Below are 15,641 nucleotides of genomic sequence, written 5' to 3' on the forward strand. Positions count from 1 at the left end.
GGCTCATCTTCAACCTGCATTCATTCAGGGACGACTGGCTGCCCATGTGTGCTCTTTTTATTTATTTATTTATTTTAAAAAGGAAAGTGCAGCTTCACGCTCACACGGTTTAAATGCAGCTGCAAGTGGGAGCTGCTTATTTCGACTGTCGTTTTCTTCTCCTGTCAGCCGCTGAGCTGCTTCATGAAAGAGATTTGCTGTTATGCAACTGTATAGTAGGTTCAGCACACTTCAGAAAAGGAGGACAATGTTTGGATTTAGTGACCTAGTTCAAGTTTCTGAGAAGGGATGAAATGGCTTGAAATATATTTATACAGAGCTCTTTATTTAGCGAAATACAAGAAGGGATTTGTATTTATTTTTTTAAACCAGTGTTTCTAGTGAAAAGCTAAACGCTGATGTTTAAAAACGGCTTTTTGATCTGAAGATTGTCAACAGGAGAAAAACACTCAGGCATAAATCTACATAACAGCTTTCCCTGCAGACGCATGCAGACTCTTTAAAGGTCAGAGATCTCACCTGTGCCAACATCAAGCTGAGACTCACAAAACAATCAATGAACTCTTAAGATTGTTTTTCAGAATAACTGTTCCCGCTTGACGTGCCAGCTATAAATGTGAAATATTTTCATCATATGCACGTCAACTAAATTTATATTTAAACGTGTTTTACAGACGCTATTGCAGACGACACTGTGCGTTACCAGTATGTGAAGAAAAAGGGATACGTACGCCTGCATACAAACAAGGGAGACCTGAATCTTGAGTTGCACTGTGATAAGGTAAGAACGCTTGTATTTACGCATGAACAGTAGGAATAATTTGGATGGTAATTGCTAATCGATAAGGTGGAAATAATTATAATAATCTGTGTTATACAATGAATAGATTTCAGCCGTTTAGCGTCGTACGTTTATTTTGAAAAGGCAAGAAACTGAGGAGAAAGTGTGCAATTCAGCAGGTTTTACTGTTAGTATAGTAACAGTCCTCATTGATGTTTTCTTATGATCATTGCAGGACAGAACTAGAAAATAAAAGCTCATTAAAATTTGTAGGGTAAGTCGGGGGTTTCAGTTCTTAGCAGTTAGCACAGGAAGGACTGTGGGAAAATAAAAATATATAACTTTTTGTTTTTGCGGTGCCAGCTAGGTCTCTGCAGGCATTGAGATTTTGTGAGTTGTTTTTATCTCTGTATAAAATCTGGACGTAGCTCTCAGGTGGGAGAAATGAAGCAAATGCAGAAGTGCCGTAAGCACAAGAATAAATGGGTGAGTGACATGTGGGCGTAAGAAGGTGGGACTGGACATGTTTTCACTTCTTAGCTGTCAGAATAACGTATAATAAGGTGTGTAGAGTATGCACACACGTCAAGTTTGCAGTTTTTGTCGAACATGTTCCAAAGAAGCGAACATTTTTTTTGACAGTTATTAAGAGACTAACCAGGAATCAAAGTTTAAGCTTTCAGCTTCTTGTCATAACATTTTAAAAACCACCGGCTTAAATGGAGGCTGGCCATAAACAGATGTTCATTGAGACAATGGACCAAACCACTGCATTAGGCTACATGAAAACAATGTGGAACCTGAAAGGAGCAGATGGCTTCACTTGGATATTAGCAATCCTAACTGCCAAAACGAATAGTTTTACAAGTGCAGCCTGTGAGGCTCTGATTCAGGTGACAGGGTGATTTCATTCTCCGCTGTAAGGTTTTCAAATGAAGTTTTTCCTGGTGCATGTGTTTAAATAAATAGCTTTTAGGATGACTCACCTGAAACTGTGAAAATAGACAGTGTCCCCACCTCACACTTTGCCAAACTTGTGTCTTGGCAAAGTGTTCACCCTTCTAAGCTTAGACGTGGGGGGCTCCTGAGAGCCAGCGTGAACTCCAGGAACATATTTCTTCCCTGGTAACCGAGCGCCTCGTGCGTCTGGTTTTCATTGGCTTCTGAGCTGTCGAATCAGAATAATGAAGGGAAAGTTGCAGCAGTTAGACAAACCTGCCCTCTGTGCCCCACATCCTCCTCCACCCCGCCTTCCTCCCCAGTGGTTTCCTCACAAGATCGCAGCTCTATTCGTAGCCTGCTGTTTATGAATTAATAAGAGCTGCTTCACTGTCACATTCAGTCACACAGACCCAGATCCCACCTCCATGTAAGGTTTGCTCACTCAGCCTGCCCAACCCTCGCTGTCCGCAAGGGGGTGGATTTTTGTAATTGTCCGACGGAGCCTGCGCTTCAGTCGCCCATGATATCAAAGCTTTATTATATTCAAAAACACCTTTGAAAATGTAAAGTCAGATATTTTTGTCTTTGAGTGTGAGTTTAAAGTTAAACAAGACGCACAAACAATGATGACTATTTATTCTAGTGAAGTGGATTATGTGGGACCTATAAAATCTCAGCTGCAGACAAGTAAATGTCTGCAGCTAAAATGTAAATGAATTGAGTAATTTTAATGGATTTATGCTCCTCCGCTCTTTCACATTACTGCCTGATTGCATGGCAGCGTGAGCGAGTCTGTAAACACGTGTGAATCAGGACATTTTCTACTTTTCCTTCTTGTCTGCGTCACCAAATGTTTCCATGCTGACACCAGCTGATTGTTGACAATTTTAGGTACCTAGGCATGTTTCTAAATTGAATTACATTTTAGAGACTCGCAAAGTAACGCAAAAGCATGCACGCTAAATTAACCATTATTACAGAGCAGCAACAGCGAGAGGGAGAGGACTTGCAGACGTGTCTCTGACGCAGGAGACTGGTTAATAATCAAAGTTAAAGCACTGGGGGAAGAAGGAGGCTTTTATATTGATTTGTTATGTATTTATTCATAGAGGTGGTAGTAATCTGTTGAACCAGACAGCTTGTCCTTAGACAACTATTTTAAGACGTTCTTTTCAATTCCAAAAATCAGTTTTATATCCAAAAATATAGAAATAAATTACTTTGTGTGTGTGTGTGTGTGTGTGTGTGTGTGTGTGTGTACTTAGTGGTTTAAAACAATAAGCCTCTTTGTACCAGAGTGCTTGGAAAATCTGGGATTTATGTTAGAGGGAAAAGGAGCCAGAGAGTTGATCACCCCCAGCAAAATCAAGATGTATGTGGAAATAAGACCAGCAGAGAGCTGTTAAAATAAAGAGGTTTAAACGGAGTATTTTATAAATCTGGGGAAACCACCAACCGTTGTTGCCGGGCCGGGGGTGTGTGTTTCTCTCGCACGAACACTCAGAGAGGTGTTCCTCCAGGCTGTTGACATTAATAACGGTAGACCTGACCGGCGTCATAGTCAAAGCCACGCCTTCTGCTCGGGGCTGTGTCGCTGCCTCGTTTCACAGACTACCAGTCAGTCAAAATTAGCGCCTGACGCTTGGTGTTTTGTAATGATTTACAAGACGTCTAAAAGTTTCATAACCCAGGAAGCACCTTCAATGAACCATTTTATTTTTCAACATTTAAATCGCTCTGTTGTAGATGTGAACTAAGCCTGCCTTCTCGCTACGAGCCCTACTTCATGACAGACTTATGGGTACAACAAACATTTTTTTTTTTGACACTTTTTATTTGTTTAGGAACATTTTTATGCAACAAGATAAAAGAAAAAAGAAAAAACAGAAACAGTATGAGGTCATGGGAAGATAACATACACCTGTACATACATCTGCACATCCACACATACATACGTCAACAAGTCTGCATTGCTAATTCTATGCATCAAAGGGTGCTGCCACAAGCTGTAAAGTCCAGCCATTTTCTCCACCGTCTCCTTCCCAAATCTCCCTGCAGTCGCAGAGTGAAAGTCATACATTCCATCAATTTGACGTCTTCCACTATAGAGGTAAAAAGTGTTACAGTGGGAGGATCTCTACAGAGCCAGCGTTTTGTTATGGCCTTCTTCGCAGAAGCCAAGAGAACTTTCAGAAGGTAAACATCATCTGCAACTAAATCGTCTGTAAAATACCCCAGATACAATGAGGTAAATGTACAAGACACGTGGAATCCCAACACCTCTGTAATTATCTTTATAACTTCCGTCCAGAAGGGTCGTATGAGTGGGCAGGACCAGAATATATGACCGTAATCAGCCATGACTTCCCCACAATTCCTCCAGCAAAACGCAGGTGTAGCACTGAATTTAGACTTCTGTTTAGGCGTTATGAAATAGCGTATAATGTTCTTCCAGCAGAAGTCCCGCCACATGTTGGAGTTAGTCGTGGTAAACTGTGTCTCCCAGATCCGTGCCCACCCATCTTCTGTAATCACAATGTCCATTTCTTTTTCCCATTTCTGCTTTATGTAAATCGTTGAGTGCCCTTTGAGCTTAGTCAGACATTTATACAGTTTACTTATCAAGGCTCTGTTACTCCCAGAGTCATAAGCATCAATGAAAATATTAACAATCGAGAAGTCTCCATGGACACAGCTCTTCAGTCTTTTGCCAATATAGTCACGGAGTTGCAAGTATCGAAAAAAGTCTTGTTTCCCGAGATCGTAAGTCTTGCATAGGGTATCAAAAGCCATAATTTTAGATTTTACAATAACCAAACACCCAGCAGTGATTCCATGCCACACCCATTGTTTAAATCTACTATCGTGGGAAGCAGGTAGAAAATCAGGGTCATACGCTGGCCACCTCAGAAGTTTTATCTCTTCCTGGAGTTGCGCCTGCTTGACCACTCCCCTCCATATTTTTAATGTAAAAGTGACCCAGTGGCTGGGCGTCAAGGTATCGTCCAAATCAGAAGCCGCGTGACCAAGTCTAGACTGGATTGGCGTGTCTGAGAGAGACATCTCAATAGTCTTCCACCTCGCACAAAAAGATGGATTACACCAACACACCAAGGACCTCAGCTGAGCAGATAAGTAGTAATTCCTTAATGAAGGTAGAGCCAAGCCCCCTTTGTCTTTCGGCAACTGCAAAGTAGAGAACTTCACCCGTGGTCTTTTGTTAAGCCAAATGAATCTCGAAATCTGCTTATTCCATTCCCTGAATTGCTTCTCTGGAATTTGAATAGGTAAAGCAAGAAAAAGATAGAGTAGTTTGGGGAGAATATTCATTTTAATTATCTGTATCCTGTTGCCAAGGTCGAGAGGGAGCAAGGCCCAAATGTTGAGATCGCTATATATTTCTCTATTAATACAACTGTAATTAATATCGTACAGTTGTGTCAGATCTCTAGGCAGAAACACTCCCAAATATTTGATAGCAGTTGCCTCCCAATTAAACTTGAATTTTGCCAGTAGTGTCTGGTCCGGAGAAAAATTAAATGACAGAACTTGAGTTTTTTTGACATTAAGGACATACCCTGAATACAGGCCATATGTTTCCAACATCCCCATTAATACTGGTATACCTGAGCTGGGATCCATGATTGTCACCAAGACATCATCTGCATATAAACACACCTTGTACTCGTCCCCTCCTATTACAATCCCTTTCAACGATGTTTCCTGACATATAGCCTGGGCTAGAGGTTGGTACAACAAACATTTTGTAGCAGGTCAGGCAGAGCTGAAAATGTGCCACTCAGTTTGTTTATGTGAATGTAAAACTTCACGCTGACAGTAACTGCTGCATGAAAGCTGAAATACAGCCAGTTCAGTGTTTTCTGAAGCTCCAATAAGAGAAGTCAAATATTCACATGGAGGATGGAGTGAAAGTACACTTAGCTCCATAAGTACTTTTTTTTTTTTAACCATGCATAAAAACGGCTGCAGTTCCTGAACAGGAAGAGCAATATTTTTGTTAAACACGTCAAAATAAAGCTGAACTTCAGAACAAACATTGTGTCATTGTCCAAAAGTACTATCATGAACTTGAAAAATGCTAACAGGTTATGCAATTATGTATATGTGTGGGAAAGAAAACATATATTGGTATATGACACTAGTTTGACACAGTGGGCACTTTTTGACTGTTCGTGCTGGCACTTATCAAATGAGTGGCGATAAAATGAAAAGTATTGATCTTGCAGTGAAGAAGAAAATCACAAAGCTAAGCACCTGCGTTATTTTTCCTCAAGGTTCCCAAAGCGGGCGAGAATTTCGTCCGTCTGTGCAAAAAGGGCTACTACGATGGAACGATCTTCCACAGGTCCATCCGGAATTTCATGGTAAGGAAATAATACCTGCTTAAAACACCTTCCTGCTTTTACCTTCCTCCACTAAAGCCACCAATTAATGCGTGTCTGGATTGAGCTTTGAGACCTTTCTCTGTGATTCACAAGTTCCTTTCACAGATTTTTAAATCAATGCAACTTCACTGTATTAGAGGTCAAGAGTTTGCAGAACATGTGCAGTGGTCAGGCGCTGATGCTCTAATTACTCATTAAAAGCTTCAAATTGGCTCTTAAACAGACAGCTGATGGAACTGATGGATTTCGAAATTATGGTCTATGCTCGGTCTGCTGCCTTTTAACTGAAATGTGGAGGATTTATATTGGCTTAAACAGTGATTAGAGTTCACACTGTCACTATAAAGCAGGACCTGTGAATCGCTGAACATCCAGAGGTGGTTTTACTTTGAAACATGAGAGGCACAGACGTGTTGAACATCAACATGATGCAGCCGTCTAATAATTCAGGTTTAATATTAATTGAATAATATGTATACTTATTAACTGTATTAATGGGGAAGCATTACAAGCATTGCTTTTTGTCGTCTTTTGCACCTTTTTAAAGCTCTAACATGGGAGACCAGTACACTCGAGACGGTGCAGTGTTTGTTTGATTCCACCTTCATGCCACGAGAGATCTTTTGCATTAAAAAAACTTTATTATTATTTGTGTTGCACTATTCAACGAACAGTAAAACAGATTCTAGTGAAAAATAAAACAGTTAAAACAGCAGCAACAAAAGAGCCAATCAGCAGTAAGGAGGAATGAGAGAGGGGGAAGCAGGTTAACAAGGGTGGCAGAAAAAGCATAACTGCACGGCTGGCACACTGGGGCGTGCATAGCATAAACCGTACCTAAAACAATATCCTGTTTCCACAAATTCTGTTTGAGCAAACATGCTTCTGCTCTTTGTCTTCTCCCTTTCCCTGCAGCCGTTCTTTTCTTCTCTGTCCCTGGCTCCTTTTTAGAACATGGCTTCAAAGGCAACAGTGCAAAATGCAGAATAATCAGCTGCCTGTGCTGTTAGAAGAAAGTCCAAAAACAGTTGATTCTGTTCATCTGATCACCATTGATCGGTGGTTGTTGATCAATGGTCATGACAATTTACATATTAATGATCAAGGAACTGACCTCGCGGCCCGTTGTTCTTTCAGTGCTAGTTTTAGTCATAAAGTTTATAATGCTGGAGAAACCTGCAGTCACCTGAGACCGACAGCGTCACCTGGATGATGATGAAACGTTTCTCCCACTGAGAACATCCAGATGAACAGAATCCACTTTATGGGGATTTCTTTACCTGGATGGTCGAGCATGCATCAAGACGTTAGAAGTGTTTTCTGCATGGAAGCACAGGAGGCCCACTCAACAAAACTGTGCTCCACGGTGATGCTGGTGGTCAAAAGTTCAGAAAGCTCTTTAAACAAGAACACTAAAGAAATGCAGAGAACTGTAGAAGCACTCATAGGAACACCGGGCAAGTTTACAATGAACAATAGGGGCCAGTATCCTGGAAAGCTTTGAGTCAGGCTTCTAACAGGGAAACGTGACCCCAGGTTGGGTGTTTGGCAAGAAGGGAAACTTTAGTTTTGTCAATTGTGTCGTTTATCGCATGTTTAAAAACTGATGAAACATCCAGAAGCCTCCCATCCAAAAGATAATCAATTTACAGTCACATTTGGGGAAGAAAAACACTTAAAAACGATGTATCATTTGTTCCTGTATTGCAGAACAAAACCCGCATTTAGTTTTTCAGTGTGCAGCAGAGGAAGCTGAGGTCACCCAAAGGTCATTTTTTCTTTTCTTTTTTCCAGATTCAAGGAGGAGACCCGACTGGCACAGGCACAGGTAAGATTAGCACTGCACTTAAACTACATTTTGAATTCATTTGAGTGGTTGAATCATTAATAGTCCCTTTTTGGAAGCTTTGCGCAAATACTGCAAGTCAAGAGTGTTACTAAATACGGGAGTACATGCGTACAAAGCAACAGAGATGATGTGGATAGAGGCGGCTGAGGGTAGAGTGCTGAATGGGGCTGTGGTGAAACACCAGTCATCTAGCATATGCTGTAATTTTCCTGCTTTTACAACCACTTTAAAAGCAAAAGTGTAATTGACTGCTAGGCCACATGTAGTTAATTTCCTGCCTTCGTGTCGTCGGAGCCGATGTGAGAGTTTGCAGCACAAAGTGAGCTTTGTGTCTGTGGGCGTCTCTGAACTCTATGCAAAACACATCCAGCATGACAGATTTATAGAGGTGCAGAATTTCTGGCCTGTGGGCAAAATGTTCCTCGTCACCTGGACTGAACAGTGTGTGCACACAACTCCTTAGCAGACCTTCAACCGGACTTAAAGGAGGGATTCTCTGCAGTGCTTAAAGAGGCCGTTCATCCAGAATCAAACTGGTGTGTTTTTCCCACTGGCTTGTAGAGCTGTTTATCTTTATAGATAGATTTATTATCAGTGGGTCAGTTTTGGAGATATTGGCTCTAGAGGTGGGTATGCGTAGATTCATGTGAAATATTTTCGTTTTCTCACAGCTGTACGAGTATGTAAGGCCAAACTGCTACTGACTCACTTCCCTTTCTCAGGATTTTGTTATTGTCTGCTAAAGATATCACCCCCCTAATGAGGAAGAGGGCAAACGTTGCCTCTGTCTCTTGCTCTCGCCCGGTCTGTATGCCTTTAATCCTTTGAAAGGCTTTGAAATTTTTAAAAAAGAGCATTTAAAATTAAAAGGTTCAGCAGCAGTGTCTCTGTGCAGAAATCATGACACGCTGAAGCCATAAAATCCACAGTACTTGCTGTTACAGTTTCATGTAGGAAGTGTTTTCTTCCTGATGTCGTCATCCACCAATCAAAAGAAGCAGGCAGCAAGTTAGCAATAAAGGTCAGCTGAGGATGGACACCATTAGGAAAGAGTTGTTTTTTAAGGGCTGAAAACCACCTAGCCACACGCTTAATGGAAAACATTACAACCTTTCTTTTCCCCTGTTGAGATTCTTTTGTTTCTGTAAGGCTATTAAGACAGACAGTAGGTTTCAAGTACGTGATTGTTACTTATCTTGGCAGATCCACAGTGGGCAAAGTATTCCTCTAATCATTTTTAATATTCGGATATTTTTGGGATGGCCTCTGGCATAGTGTCATATACAAGCCTGTTGCTCCCATCATAAAGAATAATAAGCCTCGCCAGCCTCAGGAGAAAAACCCATTACACTGTCCCTAAATTGAGACTCTCATCATGGGTAGATACGTCATTTTTATTTGCAGGGTGATACAGTTGCTCGGTGTGCTACAAATAGTTACTGTTCACAATACTTTCGTGTGTTTCCTTTGAGTAATCGGATCATGATTTCTGGAAAGACGATCTGTAAAACATTTTTTTTAAATATAGCTTTTTTTACTGCCTGCAAGCAAATGCCATCTTGTTCCATTATGTTCAAGAAAAGGCAGACGACTCTACAGGCGATATCTCCAAAAGGCATGAATTAGATTTTGGGTGAACTGTTCTTTTAATAGTTCCAAAGCACGTTGTAGGGTGCAGTCTAGCATGCTGTTTGTATAATAAAATGAACTGTAGGGAAGGTTTGGAGTGCGACTCTCAATCTGTTGTTTTGCTTTGGCCCCTTTTGTGGAAACCAAAGCAGATGTGATGAGTTTCACATGTTGTTTAATGTGAAGTTTTCTGAATATCTCAAATACAAGCATGAGGTAAAAAAACAAAAACTAATTGTGTATTTTAAGGTCAAAATATTAATACTGTGTGTGCATGGGGAGGTAGTGATGTTAAAATAAGTTATTAGGTCATGTTGGAGTGCTTTCCTGTCAGGAGTTTCAGGAATTGCTGAAATGTTTTGAGCGAATCTGTCTTTTTCACTTCCTGTATATGACATTCAGCTAACTGCTCACTGTAGCGTTAATGCTTTGCCAAGTTTTGAAAAGCTTCATTTATCTAAAACCCTGCAAGATCAGGTGCTTTGGCCAGAGCTGATTTTTAAATACTGAACCGTGAAATCGCCGATGTGATAAAAAATAAAAAGAATGTTTATTAGGCTGAAGCTGTCTTCACGTCTCTTCCTTCTTTCCTGTTTAGGTCGAGCAAAGTTTAAGTTTGTACCATTGATTTAATTTGAGGAATATTTGAAATTCCCCACAGAGGGATTTTCACTTTAATTTAATCGTTAACTCGCTGGTGGGAATTAATTTCTCCCTTGGCCCTCCTCTCTCGCTCACCTTCGTTTACGATCCATTCGTAGCGAGGTAAAATGTCAGCGACTTTATAAATTATACAAAAATGTCACCGGGGGAACGTCGTGGCTGCAGAAGCCTCTAAAGAATTGATTGGTTGGTTGTATGCATCGCAAACACACTCACGGGTACATATTGTGCCTACGTGGAGACACACACACACACACACACACATACACCAGCTGGCAGCACGCAGGACAGTGAAACACATCTCAGGGCGACAGATCCTTTCCCCTGTTGGGAGCCAATAAGCCCCTGCAGTGCGTATTCCTGTATACTCATTATGATGATTCTTAATGATGAAGTCAGTCTGAATAATGATTCACAGCTGAAGGCTCTCAACACGCCTCCGTGATCAAGGGCAACCGGGTCTCTTGCCTGTCTCTCTCATGGTGCAGGAATCTGAATAAGTGGTACTGGCAGAGCCGCTAACTCGAGTTGTTTTCAGACAAACTAATTTGATTTGTTACTTTCACAATATAAAAATATAACACGCACTTATGTGGAGCTGAAAGCTGAAAACAAGACTTGGACATGTTTCCTTTTTCCTAACAAACGTCGAAGTTGTTTTTCCGTCCACGTTTCTCACTAAAACCCTCGCGTGTCCTCGAGGCTCGACGTGTCGCCTTCTGTTAAGCATTTGTTGATGTTTTTATTTTTGAAACCTGCGTTGCGTTTTCCATCTGTTTATACCAGCTAGCAGTCTCCTTTTTCCCACCCTTAGGGCATGTCAGCTGTGGATCAGCGAGAAACCACAGTTTATTTATACAACCGTGTGGGTCTGTGGATAAATGACAGGCATTTCTTTACTGTACACACATGACCAATCTGGTTAGGAAGCTCAAAGTGCACTTTTCATCCTGGTCATGGGACACTTGATCGGTTTGTTTTCCCCTCAAGGATATTTAAGGGAGCGTAGGAGTTTGTCCAACCGGTCTATATGTGTTTTGTGGACTTGGACTCGGTCACTGTGGGGAGTGCTCTGGGAGTGTGGGGTCATTGTTACACCCTGCCTGGCCCGTGTACAACCATAGAGAGAGTCTGGCTCACATTGGCAGCAGTAAGTCGGACTCTATCCCAGTTAGCCAGGACTGTCCTCTGTCACCAGCTCGGTTAATAGTTTTCACAGGTTTGTTCGATTACATTAAACAACAACCTCCAGCTCTCACTGGGGCGCTTTGCAGCTGAGTGTGAAGCACATGGGATGAGAAGGAGCACCTCCAAGTCTGAGACCATGGTTCTCAGGCAGAAACGACCTGTTGGCCTAAGTGAAGGAGTGGAAGGGAGTCAGAGCTGCTACTCCTCCACATCAAAGCAACGCGTTGAGGTGGTTTGGGAATCTGATTAAGATGCCTCTGGGGCTCCTCCTACGAGAGGTGTTTCAGGCGAGTCAGAGCGGGAGGAAAACCCGGTTAGGAAACCCTGGGGCAGAACACACTGGAGATATCATGTCTTTGCTCAGACGGCTGCCAGCCCCAAACTGGACCCGGGTTAATTTAGATTTACTTTCTAAACGAAGAAAAAACTCGTCAGGCATACAAGGGCTTTATTAATTCCTCATGTTACAGCAGTACAAGCCTCAGCAAGAAGAAGTGAACTAGAGTATATTAAAAAAAGAGATACGAAAAAGTAGTGCGCAAATTAGGAAACCCCCCCCCCCCCCAAAACATAAATATAACGTTGTATGACCATACTCAGTCTTTCTAAAATGTATTACGAAATCATTCACTCACCATGTATTCTGCATGATTTGGGCTCCATATAGCAGCCATGCTATAACCAAAACCAACTTTGTCCTGGTGGGGAGGAGGTCACCGTCCACCCACACAAACACAGCTGAGTTTATTTCTCTCTCTAAAGCGTGAAGAGAGAATATCGGTAATTATTTAGCCTTCTGTGGTTAATGAGTGGATGGATATGAGAGAGAAAAGTGCTATATAAATATATTTAACTTGCTTGCTTACTTTTTACCTCAGACTTATATATCTTCAAAATGTGAATAGCGCCCAGTAAACACCGCCAGTGAGCCAGGATGCTTAATCCCAAGACCATGAAAGCTGGACAGCAGGATGTACAGTATCCGTCAACAGTTGCTGCTAACATGACCCAGTGTCTGCAGTGTAAAAGGTTTAGCCTGAGCAAATATTGAAGCTTTACCTGCAGAAACATTTTCAGCCACGTTACCAGAGCGCAAGAAAGTGTTAAAACTGCACATCAATTAGGACTCTGAAGCAAATATGTTATTAAGGACTTGACTGTTTCTGTTGTTTTCCATCGTGACGTAATGTTTTCTGTTGTTTTCCTTCTCTCGGTCATTCTTTCTCCATCCTCAGGAGGCGAATCCTTCTGGGGAAAACCTTTCAAGGATGAGTTTCGCCCCAACCTATCCCATACCGGCCGGGGGATTCTCAGCATGGCAAACTCTGGTCCAAACACCAACAAATCTCAGTTGTAAGAAATATTTTTCCTAAACTTAGAACAGTTGCCCAGAAAGTCAGCCGGCAGGGAATTATGTTGTGTTTCGTCTGTGTCGTTGTCTCTGCTGAGCGTACACAGAAACTCGTGTTAACAGCACAGCCATTAGTTCCTTTTACTTTCTTGCTGTTTAGTGTTAAATATCTGTTATAAAAGCCAACTGGGGCAAATTTTGTCACAAAAGAGCTCTCTGATCATTCAGCTAATATTCCACAGTTCCTTGTTTCCACTATTTCCAGTCTTTTAAACCTCCCTGCTTTAGCTTTTTTAGCCTGTGTGTATTATTGAAGGGTATTTCTCATATTTTGTAAAATAAGACTGGCTACTATTTCCAAAACTTGTGTAACTTTTAAAAAAAATTCTCCCTCCAGCTTCATCACATTTCGATCGTGCACCTACCTCGACAGGAAGCACTCAGTATTTGGAAGGTAAATCTGCCTTTTAAGTGTTATCATATTCACTGTATGTGTGTACTGTGTCTATGTGTTTATTATTTGGGTGTGAAAGGCAACAGTCCTGCATGTTCTTCCTCATCTCTCCATCTCTCCTCTCATATTATCTTTCATACACGTGGTCCCAGTACTCTGACTTCTAAACTGACTTCTGGTCAAAAGCGGTGAAAGATTTAGGAGATGCTGAACCTAAACTGATGGCTTTCTCTCTCGCTCTCCCTGCTAAGCGAATGGTCGTCTTTTGCAAAAAGCCTTGACTGTTGTCTAAAAATATTCAGACTGCTTTTAACAGGCCGATTCTTTAGATGCTCAGCATACTATAAAAGCTTCAGTTTTAACCCTGCAAGCAGCTTTTTTTACCGCCTAACCCAGTGTCTTTGCACATTTAACTGAGGCCTAGGCAACCAAACCAGATCTATTTAGGTACTTTACAGAGGACACTGTTTCTGCAGGGTCATCAAGAATATTTATTATTGTTCTAGTACTGAACATAATGTGTTTGTTTTTAATTGATGAGGAAACACTTCATCTTATTAAATAACCTTCATGGGTTGCATAAATAATGTCGAATGGAAAATTAAAAATGTCTAAAGAAACAGATATAACGCTCGTATTAATGATGTGCGACCACATCCTCAGTGTTTTCTGATTGAGGGGAATCACACTTTCAGACTGCTTCTTTATACATTTTAGTTTTTGTAAGTGATTAAATGTTTAGCTCCGTGATGGATAGATTATTTTTCCATCGTCTAGGGTCACGTTTAAAATGTCTTGTTTTGCTTGACCATAATGAATCGTATAACACGGAGGCATCACTTCGTGTAGTCTTTTTTTTTTTTTTTCTCATGCGGCTTATTGGTTTCTTTTATTAGCATTTTTTGCAAATGTTAAGATTTTTTTTCTTCCTTTATTAGAAGGAAGACAGAAATTTTGGGGTTTGACATGCAACAAACGTCTCTGACTGTGTTTTAATGAGGGATGTTCAGATTTAGCGCCAGCACTCCAAACACACATTTTATTAATTCACTGCACTTTATATACAGAACAAAAACTCTGTCGGGCTCGTCTGGAGCTGGTACGTTTTCTGGGTTGACTTATGATATATTTTTGTGTGCATTATTTTTTTTCTTTATAGTACACAGTATACTGTTGTTGCTATGACTCTCTCTGGTTTTATCTTGACATGTTAGGTAGTGGAGCTACGAGACGGTGAATTTTTGTTGTTAATTATTTTCTCAGTTAATCGATTATTATTATTAATCTGCATGTGAATTCTGGCTTCACAATATTTTTTTCCTGTAAAGTGACAGGATCGTTTTATTGTCAGAAGTATTTCAGATTAATTTAATTTGAATTCACTAATTGATGAAGCGTTTTTTTTCCTGTAAAAATGATTAGTGGGAGTGCTTTGTGTTGTTGTGTTTGTGATGTTGTGATGATTTGTCATTCGCTGGATTAGCCCAAACACCTCTGTGTTATTTTATCTGGCAAATGATTTTATTTTGAAAATCGATTATATAACGCTGGTTCTTTGTACCTTTATATAGAGGATGTTTGTTCACATTGCAGGTACCTGTTGTGCAGACAGGTGGGATCTTAATTTATACCTTAATGTAAATTTGCAAAAGAGGCTCGAGCTGGAAGGCCTAGAGATAAAAACAATGTGTCGGGTCACCGGGAGGTAGGAAAAAAGTTAAAAGCGCTACAGTTTGATCTGATGCCGCAGGTCAGCGAGTCATCAAGTGTTTGTGCTCATCGGTTCGCCTGAACGTATGAAAGCAGCTGGAGAAAGAGTTTGCAGTTTAAAGAGTGAAGTGAGAGCAACTTCTTGACTACGTCAAAACAACGTGACAAAGCTCGAGTGTTGAATCCAGTGAGGAGTGTTATCAGCTAAACCTGCAGCTCCTCCTGGCCTCACTGAGCTTTATCAGCGAGTCAGCTTTTTGTTTGGCTGCCTGGACCTAAACCTTTCCATTTTATTTCACACTCACTGCTCCCTGAGTCATTTTTGCCTGCAGAAACCAGCCTTTTAACAGAAAATCCTCAAAATGCTTCTGAATACCTTACATGCTCTGCACTAAATGGCAGACAGGGTTAGTTGAGTGTTTATCAGCCAAAAAGCCAGATTTTTCCAGCAGGAGTTGGAAGTGTCTAAAAGCAGAATTAATTGTAGTGAGTACTGGGCTTCGATTCAGAGCCTGACTCCATATAAACGCTGTTCTGTTTCTATAGGTTTAAACTGAAAAAGCAGCTGTTTGCTGATGTTCACAGCTTGTTTAGCTGTCCCCATGTGCAGACGATGTTCATTCACTAAGGAGGTTATAAGCTGCGTGACACACTGGCATCATAATTCA

At 41.0% G+C, this 15,641-nt stretch overlaps 1 protein-coding gene across 1 annotated transcript in view; it reads left to right on the forward strand.

Annotated features, from left to right (window-relative positions):
- Nucleotides 1-15,641, forward strand: part of ppil2 (peptidylprolyl isomerase (cyclophilin)-like 2) — a 31,447-nt gene that overhangs the window by 9,815 nt on the left and 5,991 nt on the right. Inside the window, exons 12-16 of the mRNA XM_080892954.1 lie at nt 675-781; nt 6,019-6,108; nt 7,924-7,957; nt 12,694-12,811; nt 13,207-13,263. Coding sequence (XP_080749080.1) covers nt 675-781; nt 6,019-6,108; nt 7,924-7,957; nt 12,694-12,811; nt 13,207-13,263 — 406 coding nt within the window. The remainder of the gene's footprint in view (nt 1-674; nt 782-6,018; nt 6,109-7,923; nt 7,958-12,693; nt 12,812-13,206; nt 13,264-15,641) is intronic.

The sequence above is a fragment of the Rhamphochromis sp. 'chilingali' genome, assembly GCF_963969265.1.
Source record: "Rhamphochromis sp. 'chilingali' genome assembly, chromosome: 10".
In the NCBI taxonomy this organism is placed as follows: Eukaryota; Metazoa; Chordata; class Actinopteri; order Cichliformes; family Cichlidae; genus Rhamphochromis; species Rhamphochromis sp. 'chilingali'.